We start from the raw sequence: 19,231 nt of genomic DNA on the forward strand, positions 1-19,231 counted from the left end.
ATTGATTCATGGTCATGGGATTTGGCAGACGCTTTTGTCCAAAGCAATTTCATTTAATTAATTTATAACATCATCATAATCCTATGATTCCATTGCAATATGATTTTTCAGTTTCTCCTGTGGAAATCAGTAGACTTTTCCTGATTGTGTACATCAGTGATGACAATTGAAGACAATTTGGAAGAACATAGCTTATATAAACACATATGAACATAGCTTAAACGATCCCAAGAAATGTAAAGCAGCTGAACAAGCCACCTAAAATCTTGTTGGTGCCATCCTTGTGGGCCTACATATGAAAAGTTTGGTTCCAAAACGCTATAGCCTACTGTATCTACGTTTTTAAAAACATTAAAAAGTCAGGCTATTTAATTGTGCATTTCAGGTAATATCAATCAAATTGCAGTTGCTGTTTGATTGAGTAAAAATAAATCAAATAACAATACCCAATTACAGTTCTTCTGAAATTTCTTGGAAAACAAAATGGTGGATATAAGGTTTTGGAACCACACTCTTCAAATTCTTATCTCTGTTATTGTAGCCTACCTTCATCCCTTATACAGTCTCTGCCTGCATCTTGTTAACTTACTGCCAGATATTGGTATTGCATAGCACATACAGTCATCACACACAACACCATTTTCAGATACATTTTCATTTTATTTAGGACAGTGTTCAACGTACAAGTACAGTGTAAAAGAGAACTAAGGGCAGAGAATTCAGAATAGTGAGTTATAACACCAATATATCCTGAACCCAGTTAAGAGCACACCATGTTTGCATACATTCAGAACCGCTTTCTCCAACATATGTGTGCATTTTAGATATGACCATAGAGAAGTTCACCATACAGCCCTACAGCATGGCACAACCAAGTTGTGCAAAAGGTGAGTATTTATAAATAAACACAGTTTTGTGTTGTGAGAAGAAAATATCACAATGGCTGAAAAACATTTTTTCAGTGTTAAACTGAAAACTACAGAGAAGTAGTATTCTTGAAAGTATTCTGAAAACATGGAAATATGATTTATATATTTAGAAAGACAGATGAATATTTTTTTGGAATTTGTTTACTTTTTGCCCGACACCATCACACCAAACTCCTGGATGCTTATCTCTTTGTTTAGGTACTGCTGTAACTGACGATTTGTAATGTGCCCGGCCTTCAGGGCCTCTTCGATCGAGAACTTCTTGCCAGACTTCCTGTCATGCAGAACTGAAGACTCCCCGCTTGGACCCTTGACTGTGATTTCCTCCCAATCGCACTCCTGGCTCTGCAGGTTGACAAACATTTTCCAGTCAATCAGTCCGAGTTTGTAAGCCTCCTCTGGCCTCATCTCTTTGCCCGTGTCTGGATCGATGACGACGATGGACCGTCTCAGGTGGCTTTCCCGCTGTTCCCTCTTCACTCTCATCGCAGACAAGCTCTTCTGGAGTTTCTCGATCTCCACATCTTTATCTGTTGTTATGCGTCTGAGGTCCGAGAGCTCTTTCTGAAGTGACGTGAGACGCAGCTCAAGGTTTTTGCCATTCTCCAACGGCATGGACTCTGTGATGTGTTTGGTCTCTTTGCTGGTAATCTGAATCTCTGACTGAAGCTTCCTGATTTCGTTTGTGAGGCGCTGGTTCTCCTGCTGCAATCTGTTGCTTTCGTCGCGGATGTAATCAAGCTCTTTGGTCGACTTTGTGTTTGTGAACTCCATTGTTTGCAGCCTGGAGTTGAGCTCATTGATTTCCTGGTCAAGCTCGCGTCGGCGTTTGTTCTCATCTTCAAGACTTTTCTTGAGTCTCTCAATTTCCACTTCCGCCTCGGGATCTTTCTCGACCTGGATCTTTTCAGAGCGCACCACTCTTTCTTTCACCTCCATCTTTTCAAGTGATGACTGTTGTTCCAACAAGACATTAAGCTCTCTTTCTAGCATTGTGCGTTTGTGTCGCTCCTCTTCAACCTGCAACCTGAGAATGGAGTGTTCCTTTTCTTGCTGAGGATCTTGCTGTAGCACCACCTTCTGTTTCACCGTCACCTTTTCACGGTTTTCTTTGTCTCTGATCTCCAGTTCATTAAGACGAATTCTCAAGCGCTGAATTTCCAGCTCTGCGTCTCGTCGAGCTCTGCGCTCACGTTCAATCTCTTCAAGCTGAAGATCCAGGTCTGCCTTCTGCTGCTGAAGCCTTGCAAGTTCATCTTTCAGACTCTCCTTCTGTCTCTGCTCATTGCTGATGGTCTTGACAAAGTCATCACACTCTGACCTCAGGAGCTGGTCCTCTTCGACCTTAACAACTTCCTGTTGGACAATTTTTTCTCTCACTTGAGAAAGGTCCATCTTCTTAATACGGATATTTTCCTCATTCTTTGATCTCTGTTGTTCCAGGTCTAGACGTTTCTTCTGTTCCTCAGCGAGTTTTCTCTTCAGGGTCTCAATCTCCTCCTTGGTTTGGGGATCCTCACGGTACTGAAGAATCTCTTTGATCACTTCTTTGGTCTGCACCTGGGGTTTGGTATCTTTCCATCTCATAATGTCATTGTTAGTTCTGAGGATTTCTACCTCGGACCTCTCTATCACGTGAGTTTTATCCACTATCTCATTACGTAGTCTTTCCAGCTCTCTCTCAGTTTCAGGATCTGTCTTGTATTTGATGACTTCTTTGATCATTTCTCTGACCTCAACCTGAGGGCCCCTATTTCTCAGCATGGTGAGCTCATCCTGCAGAGTTTTCAGTTGGAGCTCGGTATCTTTGTATCTCCTCTGCTGCTCCACCAGTTCCATACGGAGCGTGCCAACCTCAGCCTCTGCTTTGGGGTCAGGCCGGACAATCTCCTTCATCTTCTCTTGGATGATGACCTTTGACTTCTCGGTCTCAAGACTTGAGATTTTCCTTTCAAGATCAACTTTCTCCCTCTGAGATGACCTATGTTTAGCCCTCTCGTCTTCATACTGATTTCTGAGATTATCCACCTCCCTTTCCAAGGCCATGTCTTTTTCAACTTTCAGGACTTCTCTGATGGAGATCTTCTCCTCAGCCATGGCCTTTTCCTTCTCAAGCCTCTTCAGCTTCTCCTGTAAGAACTTGAGCTCATCCTCCAGTTGAGCTCTTCCATCAATTTCCTTCTGCTTCCTCGTTAAGAGATCTCTGTATTCACTCTCGAGCCGGGGGTCATTTTGCACCTTGATCACCTCTTCTTCGGTGATGATTTCTTGCTCCTTGTTCTTCTCTTCTGATAGGATGTTGACCTGCTTCTTGATCTGAATGATTTCGTTGTCTTTGAAAGTCCTCTGCCTCCTCAGCTCCTCCAGTTCCTCCTTCACCTTCCTCACCTCCTCTTCCTGCCCGCGGTCCCTCTCAATGCGAAGAACCTCTTTGACAGTGTACTGCTGCGCGCCTTCCTTCACCTCTGTCTCCAGGCCGCGTAGTTTCAGACGGAGGGTGTCCAACTCGCTTTCCAGGAGGCGAGTGGTCCTGCGCTCATCGGACAGCCTCTGCTGGACCTTGTGGATGTCTTCGTCCAGCTGTGGGTCTGGCAACTTCTTGATGAGTTCCTTCTTCACAATGGTGTCCTGAGGCTTCTGGCCCTCGAGAACATAGATGTCGCTCTGGATAGTCTGGATCTCTCTCTCAAGTTGCTCACGTCGCTGAGTTTCCTCATCCAGCTGCTTCTTGACTCTCCAAGGTTCTTGTCCTGGGGCTGAAGCATTCACAGTCTGGACAGATTGTGTGATGATTGGAACCTCCGGTTGCTGTAATAGTGATAAACAGTGTAGATATAAGGATCCAGTGTATTAAGTTTCATTGCATATTACACTGAGTGAGTATTCAGTTATATGTTACCTGATTCAGGAGACTCTGAGTAAACTCAAGATTCTGCAACCTCTGCTTGTTTATTGCATGCACTTCAGTAAATTTGGAGTCAATAGCAGCTTCCTGTTAACAGAAAAATGAAAAGAAGAGTATTCATAAAATTGCATTTGTCCAAAGGCAGCACAGGGCAGCAAGATAATTTCCAGAAACAGAAATAGCATTTTATGTTGTCACAAGGACAGTGGTTAAATAAGAAATCCGGCGAATTTTCACGTAGATCTGACAGTACTTGCTGACCTCAAGAAACGGAAATCTATGTGAAAACTCGGACATCTCGTTTAAGGGGTTTTGGCTAAATACCTCTCCTTTCACTCTTTGTGCAGGGGACTCAAGTCTGCTTCTCTTGTAGGTCTGAGGAACAAGACCATCCTCAAGGTCAAGAATGGATTTGAACTTCTCACTTTCATTCTCGTAGTCCTAAACACAAAAGGAGAGTGTGAGAGTGAACGTCAGAGAAACAAACATAGGGAAACACATTAGAAGTCTGACAAGTCAAGTCAGTCTCTCTGTCTGAGTGTGTGTTTCTTCTTCTTAAAATATCGTTCGAACTGTTCATCTAACCATCTTCATTCTAGGTAAGTGCCTTCATTGACTACCCAAGAGAGGGCAGTATCAAGTATCGAGTTATTTGAATGGAAAATGCTATGTTGTTAAATGACATGACAACATTTTGCGGCTCTTGACCTTAATAAAACGATGACCGCCTCTGGACACTGTATGCATGCAGGCAATTTTAGTGGATATTCACCTCAACAACATGGTGACCGATGGTGTTGTGTGCCTGTGGGCACCCTTTGTACAGGCATTGCACTAGCATATACAACACAAGAAATATGATACAATTCTTTAAATATCAGGGATGGCTTACCTTCACTGCTTGCTGATAAAGCTGTGCATTTTTAGAGACATTGTTGAGATCAGACTCCTTCCTTGTTATATCAGAAAGCAGGTTCTGTGAAAAGAAGCATTTTGAAATTTCTCAATCATCATTCCTGTCCGCGACTGATCGAGTCTAATATCATGATTTTGAGTGAGTTAAGCTACATAGATTTCTCCATTCACTACTCACCCTTTGGTTTTTCAGCTTGGAATCTATTTGAGCCTTATCATCAGTGTCACGTGGCTCATAGTTTGGCACCCTTGACAGCCAGTTATTGAGACTATCATAATCATTGCGGTAGTTGTTATATGCCATTTTACCTTTCTGCAGGCTCTGTGACCTAAAAGCAAATAAACCAGATCATGAAAGCCTGAAACCTTGTCACCATGTCAAAATGTCAGTGTCAAAACGAAATGTCTGGTACTACTTTTTCGAAAAAACACATCACAAAACAGAATGCAAACGCAATATGGCCATCTCTGATACTATTTTTTCAAACATCCAAAGAACATATATGTAATTTGAAATCATTATAAATTATATCACACCAAAATATATCATTTATGTTACGGCCAGCTCATTCCCAGGCCGTAACATAAAGAGGGACACGGACAACAAGGTTCAAACCAAATATGTTAATTTATTAAAGTAAAGCACAAGGTTACCAATAGCAAAATGTCTAGGGGCAAATTAATGGGAGTGGTGGTGTGCGTGTATGGATGTATGGATGCAAAGAGGGTCAGTACGTGAGAAGCTAGTGAAGAAGGCCTATAGACAAAGAAAGAGAAAGAGAGGTATAGAGATACAAATGAGGGGAGAGAGCAAAGTGCAAGTGTGAGAGATTCAAAGTGAGGGCCTGCAAGAAGGAAGAAAAGTGCCTAATGAGAGAGATAGGAAACCCCTTATATAGCCCCACCCTAACCATAGGTGTAATCAATGAGGCCTGCCCGTGCACTGACAGAAGAAGGCCTGAAGGGACACAGGGTCATCACATATCACACACAGCACATCTAGAGAAATCTATCTAATAATTTTCTCTCTACATACACAGTCTGTTGTTCTCTCTAAACATAAGCCAAACATCTAGGACATCTAGTATTTGTAGCTTTGTTCTATATGATATAAAAACTGTGTCACACACAAAACTCCACTCACCTGGAGTCAATCTGTCTGTTCAGGTTGTCATAGCGCTTGTTGAGCTTGTTGACCTCTTGCTCCTGCCTCTCGATATCAGGGCAGTGCTCCTGGAGCTTAGCGGCCATGTTGTCACAGCTGTTCTTGGCAGCTCTGAGGTTTTCCTCGGCCTCTGTGACAACCCCTTTCTTGGCTTTTAGTTCTGATCCCATATCCTGTGCAGATTACAACACAGAAGACACCATTGTCATAAACCTGGTGACATTATATAGTAGCCTAGTGTCTTGGGGATATTAACTTTTCAAACATCATACTTCTCATATCTGCCTTGAATTTCTGACTTCTTTAACTGAACTCTCAGATCTTACTTCCAGCGTGTTTTTAATATTCTATTCTAGTGTTGTAATGTACCAAAAGCCTTGTACTGTTTTGGATTTACAGAGAGAGATCACAATGTCTTGGACACTTACAGCTAGCTCACGCAGGGTTCTGTCCAGAGAGCTGGAGTCTGCAGGTGCAACCTCCTCTCTGGCCAACTTGTTTTCATAGGTGGAGAGAAGGTTCTTTCCTTTCTGAAGAGAGTTCTCCAGGCGGTTGGAGTTCTGAAGCCTGAAACAGACAATTGCAATGAATGAAAATGTTTTGATAAAAAGAGGAAAATAGAATTGCACAAACTCTCTTCACTTATCTGAACAGAGATGGTATGGTATGGTAAAAGTTGTTCAAGTTGTTGTCACAGTATACATATGTATGTTGTTATAATATTCTTTATTCTTTACTTTGTTTGGTGTTTCACTATGGGAATTGCCTTGGGTGTGACTAACTACAGAAGCTCCAATGACACCACACAAGTCCCTGCCTGCATGACGGAGGTTTGGTGCTACTGGTACAGTTCCTTAAAGAGTAGGGAATAGGTATCCAGGGAATAGGTGAGCTGGGGCTAATCAGAGCCCTAGACCCAAACCGGTGGGCGGTGTCAGCGTATAGTGGCTAAGGAGCTGGGCTAGCATGCAGTATCCTGAAAAGTTGTGGGTTCAGTACTCGTCTTCCACTGTTGTGCCCTTGAGAAAGGCACTTAACCCTGAGTTGCTCTGAGGACAATGGCCCTTGTAATATAACTGACATATGTAAATCGCTTTGGATAAAAGCATCTGCTAAATGAATAAATGCAAACTGCCGCACAATATATGCCTCCACCCATATCTCCTTGCCCAGCTAAATGAATCGCCTAGTCGGTGTGCAAGAGCAGCTAACCCAGGGCCATGTGACCAAAAGCTGTCCACCACACTCTGTCCATAGGAAGATGAAACGGGCAACCTGACAAAGCCCAGGCAAAGTTTGACCTGTCTGTTGCTGGAGCTTCCATAGTTGGTCCCACCCAAGGCGATTCCCACAGTCAAACACTTCACTCTGTTATTAAAGACCTAGGGTTATGTTAATCAACCTAAAATTATATTCTATAAATATATTTAATTTTACAATATACATTATATCTGTCATGTAAGTTACACGTACTTCTCATCAGAGAGCTTGAGCAGAAGGTCTACTTTGTTGTATTTCTTATCAGCCTCGTCCACCTTTGAGTAAAGCAGTGGGGCACTGGCACACTTAGGGTTGGAGTGCAGGAAGGACTCTGCCGCTTTGTTCTTGGAGACCTTCTCAGACTCAATTGTCCTGACAGCATTTGTAATATCCTGTAAATGATACAACAAGCTGTTAGTAAATACAACTGTAAATTTAAATCTAACTTAGTCCTCTGATACAATCACCGCATTGCACATATTAGAACAAATTTTAAACCCCATTGGTGGATATCACACTGCAACAAATTCATGATGAAAATCAAGTAAAACAGACCCTCATCTCCTGAAGTCGGTCTGCACTGTCCTGCAGTGGACGGGTTTGTTCCAGAGGGGGGCGCACTCGAGCATTGATGGCCTTCTCTTGCTTGTCCAGATCATTGACCACCTTGTCCAGCCCGGCCATCAGCTGGCGACATTGCTGTTCTTCCTTATCTGTGATCACATGTTAATCATAGATTGGATCAGTTCCTGTGTTACTCTTTAGACTTAGTTCAGTTTTAGCCACAGTGAGAAAAAGGATTTGAGCAAACACCTTTCACTCCAGAAATATGCCAGAAATATATTCTTTTCCGGAGAAGTTTAATTATCAGTAGGCAAATCAGCATGATCATCCAATCAGAATAAATGGAACTGGTTATGTGGTTGCCCAGCAACACAGCTCCAAAAGTTGCCCCATGTATCATCACCTTGACACCCCTTGACGAATGCCATACCAGCACAAATGTCTGTCATTTTGGAGTCTCTGTTTCTCTCTTCACATCTGCACACTCACCACGTACTGCTGGACTCTCCTTCCTCAGCTCACCCAGTCGGGTTTGCAGAGTGCCCTTGCTGGTGGCCACCTTCTTCTTGATGTTCGCCTGCTGGTTGAGGAGGCTAAAAGTGACACAAACGCAAACAAGTCCATTTAATGACCTTCAAGAAAGGAATAGAAAAGCAGCAGCATACCGCAACATATGACTTGCTGACAAAGACACAGCCTGTGTGTGTGTGTGTGTGTGTGTGTGTGTGTGTGTGTGTGTGTTATCTACCGAGTGCGCTGACCAGGAAACTCACTTGTCGGCGATGGTGACAGATTCTGGGTCAGTAGGGGGTATAAAGAAGCAGGCTCCGGGAGCTGTCAGCGTGTGGCCAGACTGGTCCTTCACATCCCACTTATTCCCGTTGTTCCTGAGCAGGGTGTACCTCTCGCCGCGCGCAATCTGGCCCTGCGCATCACACACACACACACACACACACACACACACACACACACACACACACATACACACACACACACACACAAAAGGCGAGGCAGATGAGCAAGAGAGATGGTTGCTTCTTAGTTCGTGACCTGCTTGGATAGTTAAACCTTGGAAATGCCTAAAAACACTCTGCAGATCCCTGAAATCCATCCCCAAAAATCCACTGCTCCCGGGGATAATCTCCAGTAGGGGTTTTAAAAATAAGATGCTCCATGGAAGCACAGTTGGTATTTCACAGGGATTTAAATACATTAGAATGGTAAAAGAAAGTTTGAGTACTTTTACGAGATGTCAGGGGGAAATTTGACACATTCCATAGTGCTTGCTTACAAAATGCCACACATTTTTCAGAAGGAGCCCTTAGCAAATATAAATGGGTTTGTCTGCATACATATTAAATGTGCTTGTGTCTGTGTGTACTACATGTTTCTGTGTGTGTAGTTGCATGTCTACATGCTTATGTGTGCATGGGTGTGTGTATGTGTGTTGATGGGTGTGAGATAAAGAGTGATTACAGACAGGGTGGGGAAACTAACCTGTTCCCTAGTTGTGTGTGTGTGTGTGTGTGTGTGTGTGTGTGTGTGTGTGTGTGTGTGTGTGTATGTGTGTGTGTGTGTGTGTGTGTGTGTATGTGTGTGTGTGTATGTGTGTGTGTGTGTGTGTGTGTGTGTATGTGTGTGTGTGTGTGTGTGTGTGTGTGTGTGTGTGTGTGTGTGTGTGTGTGTGTGTGTGTGTGTGTGTGTGTGTGTGTGTGTGTGTGTGTGAAAATGGTAAATTAAGGCTTCTGCAGTACCTTTTCGGAGTCAAATTCACACAGAGCCTCAACGGGGAGGAGCTTGGACGGAGGCTCACGGCGGTACTTGAGAGGCAGCACCTGCAGACTCCGCCTCTGGAGGGCTTTCATGCGATCATCAAAGTGATCCAAGGCCTTCGCCTGGTCCTACTCATACACATAGACACAAACAAACAATCAAACACAGAGATATACACATATGCTTTGAATAAAAGTGTCTGCTAAATGTAAATGTAAATATATAGGTATATATGTATATATACACACATACATACTGTACATATACAAATACATATGCATATATGTGAAAGTTAAAATAAGTCATGTAGGGGAAAAGACATAATTGGCAAATGGTGCTATGCTAAATATATATTCTGTGTGAGACTTGAACGTGGAAAAGGGCTCACATCCAAGTCACTGATAAGCCCTTCCATCTGGAACATGTCCTTGAATTCAGGGTTGTATTTTTGGTTGATGTCGGTATCCAGCCTTTTCAGCAAGTCCTGGGTGTCTCTCGCCTCTTTCTGGAACTGGGGGCGGAGAGGGAGAGGGCATTGTAATTTGACATTGCCACTAATTGCAGCCAAGTAGAAACTCAGCAGAAAAATAGCCACAGAGTCGCATACTCATCAGAGAGCCCCAAGGAAACCCTACTGTATATGAATGCCTATTGTCATTCAGAGACTTCTAAAGACATTTCTTCTCAGTGTCAAGTCATGAAAAAAACTCCCTCAGCAGGAAGATAAAGTCTTAAGGAGATCTCTCACACACATACCAGGCGTAGCTATTAAATAACACGACTATTATAACCAGCAGGTAAGAGTTCCAAAAGTATGACTCCTCTTCATTACAAATGAATTACAACAACAATCTCATGCAATAGCCACACCAGTGTACTCAAACAGACCGACAGCAGCACAGACATCCACTGCTGTGCTTACCTTGTGGTACTCATCCATGTGCTTCAGGTGGTTCTCCTCACAGATGAGCAGGTTGAGGTACTCCTTCCAGTCAGCATGGACAGCCTCCATATGAGCCTGAGAGAGGGAGCAATTTTAGCTCAAACACAATGAACCATGCACTAGAGCTGCAAATAGTTAATTAACACTATTACTACAAATGTATACAACTGTACCTCAATGACGTTCTTTGCTGGATGTTGCTGAGCGATGAGTTTCTCCCCGTCATCATTCAGTTTAGTGATGGTGGCCTCCTTGCTCTCCAGGCACTTGCCGATGAAGTTCTAAGTTCATATTATTACATTATAACATATGTTAGGGCAAGGATACCTTAGGGTCCCTTTGTTATTACTCTAATCTAAGAATGTTCAGATTCACTCGTTGTTGTTTGTTTTGTAATGCTACCCAATTGACTGCATGCTGGCTTGTACATTACACTAACTACCAATTCAATAATCTTTTGCAAAACATAATATTTATCTAACCCTGAATTCATCAGATCACAAACTCATAAACAAAACCTCATAAACATAACCTTTTTATGGTCATCTCAAATGTTATTTAACGTTAATTATATATCCTTGTACCTCATACTGCCTCTTGCGGGCAGGGTAGTCCAGGTTGGTGTCACTCCAGTCGTAGCCGATTCTCTCCTCGGCCTGCTGGTCCATCCAGTAGAGCTCGTTGGTGCAGCGCTGCATGTAGTCACGCAGGGAAAGCAGGTGCTTCTGCCGGGCAGTGGAGTTGGCCTGGAGAGGTGGTGGGGGTGGGGGTGACACTGGGTCAATAATGCTCAGCATTCAGCAGTATTCACGTGAACATTTTGTTCACTTGAAATAAAGCCCAATATACCTGTGACTGAGTTCATTATATTGCCCTTCATAACCGTATAGAATCTGAACTTACCAATGCAAAAATACGGTTTTCTATATGACTGTCTTGTCAAAACCATTGTCAAATTGCACAGGATAACTTGGAAGAGGCTTTCTCAGATGACATCTGAACTGATTTCAGTGTGACTCAGAAGAGCAAATAATATCTTTGGTAGGTACTCATACTCTAGTTTCTTTACAAGGTAGTAAAAGGTAGTAGAAGGTAGTAGAATTCCCAAGGATTCCCCATCTTATTAAGTAGCCTGTTACAGCATTGTTTTATCACTTAACACCACCTACTATATTTACCAATGTAAATGTAAATCCATAGTGACTTGAGGAACTCCTGAGCTACTGCTGTGCAATATGCTACAGAAGGAGCACATAAGCAGAGAGGGAGATCGGTTTTTCTTACCAGCAGTTTATTGTACTTTATCTGGAGTCCTCCCACATAATCCTGTTATGCGAATGGAAGGAAGAGGTAGAGAGAGACTATAAGAGATCATATAAAGCTAAATGCTCTGCTTTGGGGGGGGGCATTGTTTTCTACAATGTAAGAACTGTAAGTAATTATTAACATGAAGATCACTATCCATTAAAGTAGTTAAAAGTAGTTCTGTAGAGCCATCTCACCTTATCATCGCTTTCAGTGACGTAAGGTGCCAGGGCCTCGACCTCGCTCTGAAAGATGTTGTGCTCCTCCACATCTTTCTCAATGGAGGGCAGGTCCTGTCCGAATCCTTTGTTGTTAAGATTTGACTGTGAAACCGCAAGACAAAACATGATCGTTAGTGACCCGGAATTACTCACGCAATTTAAAGTGGAGGGCCAGACGTTACATTAGTGAATGCTTATGCACTGTAAACAGCATGATGTAAAACACTGTGTTTCACAGAGATGAGCTCCTGTGAGCTTGTTGTATGCTAAAGAGGCTCACTGACCAGTTTCTCATCCACAATATTGCCCCAGTTGACCATAGGCACACCCTCTCCTCGCGTCTGGTGGTAGATCTTGTCGTGGTCCTCTCTGAGTCTCATGACGCGGTCACGGAGCTGCTTCATGCTGTTTCCGGCAAATGGGGGAAAAAAGGTAGCCACTGTCAATCGACTGTCCTTCATTTGCTTACAGCCACATTTTACAAAACAGTGGTGAGAGATGATACAGTAGTGTCGCTCCTACTAAGATCTATATCTGTACATGAAAGAGCTTTGCACTTACTGCTGCATTTGGTTTTCTTGGCCTGGTGTTCCTGTGATCCTGAGTATTTTGCATTTTTCAGCAATTTATCAATTTCAACTAATTGTGTATGGTATCTCTCCCTTGTTCTGCTTAACTAACTGAGGCTGTGACTAATCAAATCACTTAAAAAAAAAAAAATCTTAATCTAAACTAGACTGGGTGCTGAATCCTCCCAACAATGCAGTTCTGATAAGAACTGATGAGCGCTGTCCTTAATAATAATAAAAAAATAAAAACTGCATAATAATTCCTGTATGAACACATTCTCTCATAGCAGACCAGACTACAGTGTGGCACAGCTGCAGGAATGTACTACACTCACTCCTGCTCGATCATCTCAGCCTGGGGGTGTTGAAGGCGTACAGCGGCAGCTGCATCATCGTCCAGAGCCTTGAGCAGTTCCAGCGAGTTCAGGATGCGCTTGTTGGTGTCCTCCTGGTAGAGTGCCTGCTTGCCCTCGTTGATTTTGGCCACATCCTAAAGGAGTATCAATTCAGTTTACATGATATAGTTGTATTACTGCAGAGGTATTAACATTTTTCATTCAGTTTTTCTATTTTCACTTTTCTGCTGCGGCATTCACACACCTTTGTGCTGGTGACACAAGCCACAAGCCATGCCACAAGCTTACAATGGCTCAAAGGGCAGGGGATATTCAGTTTATTCAATCTCATTAGTGTGATCTCTTTCATTAAGTGTGTGTCTTCATTATTCAGTAATAATGTTTAATTTAGTGTTTATTTAATACTAATAATTAGTAATAATACTATCTAATATTAAAGTTATTTAATATTTAATTAAGTTAATTCATATTTAACTCATGTAAATTATGTATGTAAAGTATGGTTATTTCTATATGGCCACTTCGGACACATCAACATTGTTTGTCAAGTAAGTGACATAGATAGTAGTAAAACATGTCAATGGGACTCTCTTATTCAAAAGGTCTTTTGGGTGCAGGGTTTCTAAAACAAAGACTAGTGAAAGGAAATCTGCACGCATTGAGATTTTAGCCATGAAAACATATCCTGGCAACCTGTTTCCTGCGAAGCATGGCTTCCACTGAAAAGTATCCAAAGAGATATAAAAGTGCCTGCGGCACAGACAGACATGTCCTTACATTGAATCGAAAGCAGCAAAGAAAATATTGGGCAGTTTGCAGGTACTTTATACTGCGCTGATTTGTTCCCAACTTACCACTGAACTTACAGTGTGTGAAGTGTTTCATGGGGCAAATGAAAGCCACCACACAGGAACAGTTTAAACAGTGCACTGATTATTTGTGTAAATTGGGGTAGTATAACTTTTCTTCTATTGTTGTTTTAAAAGTATATTTGGGTGGGAGGGAGAGTCCGGAGGCAGGTGGGACGAGGAAAAGACTGGGTGGGATCGGGAAATAACTGCAGGTCGGAATCGAACCTGGGTCTCCACGGGGGAGGAGACTCACATGTGGTACGGTGCAGCCACTTGCCCCCCACTTTTCTTTATATAAATATAGCATGGGGCAAAAGGCCACCCCACAGGATCAGCTTAAACAGTGCAGTGATTATTTGTGTATACAGAGTAGTACAACTTTTCATTGTGTAGATATGCACGCTTACTCGGTTAAGGTTCTGCTCAGTTTCCAGAATGTTCTTCTCCACTTTGTCTGCATTCTTCTGAAGTTTCTCAATGAGCGATGTCAACTCACTGGCAGGCTTGGTGCTGCTGTAAGGAACACATATTATGCCAATTATATACTTATTTCAAGATACCATTCAAAACTACAATCAAAAATCACATAAGACAATGTGAGGATGTGTTATGTTTGACACAAAAGGGATCACAATATATTCTGTGCATTTTAAGCATCAAACATTTGAAGATGTAGTATGTGGCTCTAATATTCTGGCTGATATTCAAATCTTAAATCATGACTGATATTAAAAGACATGAACACAGTGTTGGCTTGTACAAATATACATGTATCTAAAGCAATGCTGAAGTATTTCTTTTCAACATGTAATAGTAACATGCCATTACTGTTGCTATTACATGGATAATATAAGAGGGGGGAAAAGGTGTACACGAGTGTAGTGCCACAACACCTGCTGCTATTCCAACCCATCAACCCCACTGTTTTACTTTGTGTAGTCAACTGTGGCATAAACAACAGAGTATGAGTCAGTGCACAGGGCTACAAATGACTTAAGCCCAGCCAGATGATAACCACATTGAAAGAGGAAATTGTAGTACTACAGTCTGACATGCAAATATGGACATACCAGCATGACTTAATGTTTGTACACATCCACCCACCCACGCACACACACAATAAAACACAGACGCACACACAGACCTTCATGCACACACGTCCACACACGTGCATGCACACACACTTGCACACGCACACACATATACACATACACCTACACACAGAGACATATACAGACTCTCAAGCACGCATACACACACACACACACACGCGCGTGCGCGCGCACACGCACACACACACACACAGTCTCACACACACACACTCTTGCACAACATTGATGTGAACATTAATCTGATGTCGTGTCATGCTGTCTTTAGCTAGAATTGCGGACAAGAGCTAACATGCATGATCCACCATCATCCCAAGCAGCTATTAAAGTTCACCAGAACATTCCCACACGGCAGTACTGGCACATGCTCCCACCTATGAGTCACCCACTCTCATTCCGTGGCTCTTCCTTCATTCCCACCAGTGTAGTCCTGCTTTCACTTATGTGGGAAAGAGCAGCATAGTGAGTCAGAGTGCACTGCAGCAGAGCCAAATCAATACTAGTCCTTATCCACCGTCCATATGGTTTGGGTAGAGAACCACAATGAGGAGCCAAGATGTGGTCCTTGGACCTTGGGTAACACTGAGACAGTTGAGGGCACTGCCAGCAAAATTTCAATGTGGGTTCCCAACAGGTTGGACCGGTTTTCTACTACTATTATATAAGCAGTGCATTGCTGGTTTTCAAGTACGGCTCATTAAGTAAACCTACCAGGCTTAAAGACATGGTTATGGCTTAGCAAAAACCACAGACAGCACAAAGAAAGCACTATTTATCCATACTGAGATATTCAAGAGCTGGAGTTGATAATAACATTATCTGTGAATGGAAATGTAAACCAATTATACATAATAAAAAATAAATAATAAATTCACACATCTTTGCTGTTGATGATTGTTAGTTTGGAAAGACTACACACACACACACACTGAGTGATCTGCCCTTCAAAAGAGCACATCCACGAGAGCACACTCTCAATGACCACAGGCAGTGTGCAGTGTTGTTGATGACCTAAATGCAGAAATATGTCCGAGGCATGGGACCCTTCCCCTCACACACATGGTTTCAATGATGTAATTTCACCAGATCCCAAACACGTATTAGAGTTATAATCAGTCTGAGGGAAAACACAGAAAATGAACGCAAGGGAGGCAACAACATGCCTGCGGGAAACACTAGTCTGAGGGTAGGTTAACACACCTCGGGATTAGTTTCGGGATGAACATTCTGATCATTCCAATCCAATCACCTAAACCCGCGTGCTGTGTTTGCCATCATCATAGATAACTGGTGATGAATGTACAAACATATCTATTTCTATTGGGAAACAGAGGTCCAAAGTTTGTCTAATCCCCTTCACCAAGTAAGGGATGCTTTGCTCAAGGGGGAGAGTGCCCTCACAGATAAGACACACCTATCCAGGTTGTAACACATTAACAAAGTCTTGGGCATTCATTTAAAATCCCAGATCAATTGGCATGACAGTCACTCTTAAACGACTGGATTTACTACTACAGAAATTATTCCTTTGGTGACAACACACTGAGCTCAAACATATATGAATGTCGATTCTTTGTGTGTGTCTGTCATGTAAGACATGAAATGAGCGATGCTCTTTACAGAACATAAACGTCATCAGCCTTTCCTCTGCCTGCTGAGCTGGTCGAAACATAGATTAGTTGACAGCTCACAGCAGCACCCAAGATGGAGGAATGATTTATTGTGTGTAGCCTTGGTGTTTAATGTTTTCATGTCAAATGTTCACAAATACAAACAAGGACAGCCACATGGGTGCAGACTATAATGGGGAGGGTGGGGATAATCCACATTGTTCAGATTCCATGACACACACACACCCAACTCAGTCCTTTACATGAGGTGCCAGGTATTAAACTATCGTCCAGCAACAGAACCTGTCCGACCAATACCATCATACGGGCGCCTGGCCAAGTTTTGCCTTGTGGGAACAGAGAGGCTACCTGTGTTTTAACACGCTCCTTAGCACAGTATGCTAATTTTATTTTTTTTAGAGGCTTAGTGGTTTTCTAACATTTTATATGAAGCTTGTACTATCTAATGTTAAATGAGCATTCATACAGGAGCTGAATGAGCCAGTTCAAACCTACTCTGCAAAACCAGCCAGTTGGCTTTCATCGCAAATGCATTCTAAAGAGAAGTGACCAACATTTTTACACAGTCAGTACCTTAAGGGTAACATACATCCTTAATCAAAGAGCTATAAGTATTGATGTCATGCATCTTTACTAAATTAATGTGAGAAACATTGTTTAAGAGTAAAGTGTGCATAAAAAGATTATGACACCTACTGCAAACATTGCCAGTGCTCTCTTATCTCACAGGTTAAACAAACCTTACAAGTGCTTTAGAATTATTCAATACATTTCCAGGCTTGATTGATAAGTAGCCTATCAAATGGTCAGAAACGCCAAACAGCCCTGATCCGAGAAGTATTGCGGATTTTGCCATATGTTATATGCCATATAACTTATTTCTCTGAAAATTGAACTCTGTAGCCTACGAATTCGTAACATCCAAAGTTACTTATCGTATGACAGTCCATTCCTCACCACACCCTTCATAGCGATACAAACTTCAACAGAGAACACATGAAGTAGCCTATACTAAGTAATTTCTGGTTTTTAAAAAATGCGATGCGTAGGCTACTGTAGTAGCGATTTATACGTCCATCTTACAACCACATCTTGAGTTTTAGAGAAAAGCCGTTCCAAAAAAGAAAAGCGAGACCGATGAAAAGCAGACGACTTGCTTTGAAATGTACCATGCTTTATAAACAATGTCACCAACACATGAGAAACAAAAGTTGAACTTCAGTAGAAGTAGACATTCAGAAAAGTTCATTCACTTTCATCTTCCTCCACTGTCTTCGTTTCTTCAATGCTCACAGTTCTCATCTGTTATTCACTTATTTCCACAGCTTACTTAGAAAAAAAGTTTACTTTTTTGCAATTTACACTTACCTTTTCTGCGTAATGGTAGCGCTTTTGGTGGTCTTTTTCTTAAACATCTTGATTAAATATCAAGGGCTTCTCCAACACCTGTTTCAACTGGGCACGCTCTGTCTATCCTGGTACACAACACGACGGGGCTTTGACGTCCTCTGCTCTGTGGAGTAGGCTACCCTTTCTCTCTAAACACCTGGCTAAGAACAGGTATGTCCGAGTATACGTGTCGTCAGTCCTCCAAGTGACACCTCCCAAGTGGCACTTCCTGTCACAGACAACTCATTGGATACAGTTGCAACTTCGCTTAAATATAATGTGGAATCCTCCCCTTTTGGTGGTACAAAGCTGTCACTCCGTGGAATGGGCGTGGGCCCTTCTTGTTTGGATATGGCGCACTAATAGTGCGAAGGTCATTTACGACATACAGTCATTATAGCCATATAATGTGACTTACTATACAATGTAATAATTAATGATAGGGGGCCATCAAAAATGCAATAAAACTTTAATTTGATTTGGCATGAATATATGTATCATGTCATTTCAGTATTTACAGTAAATAAGGTGGGGGTAGGCTACTAACACCTGTCTGCTAATATAAACCATGATCATTAGCATGCTCTTATGTACCGTTTTATTTCCCAAAGGTGTTGATACACCTGTACACAAAAATAGTCTTCTTTTTCTGACAGATTGTGTGTTTTGTATGCTGGTCTTCGCACTGGCATCATCATCATCAAATGCTATTTTGCCCCAATGACCCATTATCAAAATATGTGGCGCAGATTATGACCCATCAAATCATTCCCTCTAAACCATCCCAGGTCACGCAGCCAGAGAACACGTCTGGCACAGAAGAGTGGCAGAAAAGGACAGGTTGGCAAGTAATGACAGGTGCATTTACATAGAGACTGGCACCTTTACTAGATATGCTAATTCTAGCACTTACCACCTGGACAGACAGGGTAAGGAGGAGGGAGGGGAGGGGGCTGGGAGCATATTCAAGTTCAAAAGGAAAGGTAGCCTTCCTCCTGTTAGTCCTAGCCAGAGGACAGTGCAGACACCTGCCAGAGGTCTCATCGCACCTTGATTGTTTTCCTTTTTGTAAGTCGCTTTGGTTAAAAAGCATCAGCTAAATGTAATGTCATGTAATGTACTAGAGGCGGCAAATCTTCCAACAAGAGAGTGAGCTCCCCGCCTCTCTCCTTGAGTGGAGGGTGTGGCTGTTTAAAGACCAGCTCTAGCAGGGCAAGTTCAACCTGTCAGAGGCTTTGCATGAAGCTGTAACTGGGCCTATAGGCCAAAACACACATAACATTTACTGTAATAACTTGTGTCATAACTGTGTTGCAAAGGATCCTCCATATGACAGTTCATTGCAA

At 42.4% G+C, this 19,231-nt stretch overlaps 1 protein-coding gene across 2 annotated transcripts; it reads right to left on the reverse strand.

The window, feature by feature from the left end:
• Positions 1-639: 639 nt before the first annotated feature.
• ppl (periplakin) lies at positions 640-18,111 on the reverse strand. Of its 2 annotated transcripts, none has more exons than XM_048246699.1 (22): positions 17,865-18,111; positions 14,164-14,266; positions 12,885-13,039; positions 12,265-12,385; positions 11,957-12,082; positions 11,739-11,780; positions 11,039-11,200; positions 10,628-10,735; positions 10,434-10,529; positions 9,900-10,022; positions 9,493-9,639; positions 8,512-8,663; positions 8,228-8,331; positions 7,730-7,887; positions 7,388-7,566; positions 6,343-6,481; positions 5,894-6,087; positions 4,928-5,078; positions 4,727-4,810; positions 4,159-4,275; positions 3,829-3,921; positions 640-3,737 (listed from the first exon to the last, which is right to left on the reverse strand). In XM_048246699.1, exons 1-22 carry the CDS (start codon positions 17,909-17,911, stop codon positions 1,071-1,073), a joined length of 5,268 nt encoding a protein of 1,755 aa, XP_048102656.1. In that variant the 5' UTR covers positions 17,912-18,111; the 3' UTR covers positions 640-1,070. The 2 variants fall into 2 exon arrangements, with proteins under 2 accessions (XP_048102656.1, XP_048102653.1); XM_048246696.1 differs by having other exon boundaries at positions 14,164-14,269.
• Between the last annotated feature and the right edge of the window lie 1,120 nt (positions 18,112-19,231).

The sequence above is a fragment of the Alosa alosa genome, chromosome 6 (genome assembly GCF_017589495.1).
Source record: "Alosa alosa isolate M-15738 ecotype Scorff River chromosome 6, AALO_Geno_1.1, whole genome shotgun sequence".
NCBI lineage: Eukaryota > Metazoa > Chordata > Actinopteri > Clupeiformes > Clupeidae > Alosa > Alosa alosa.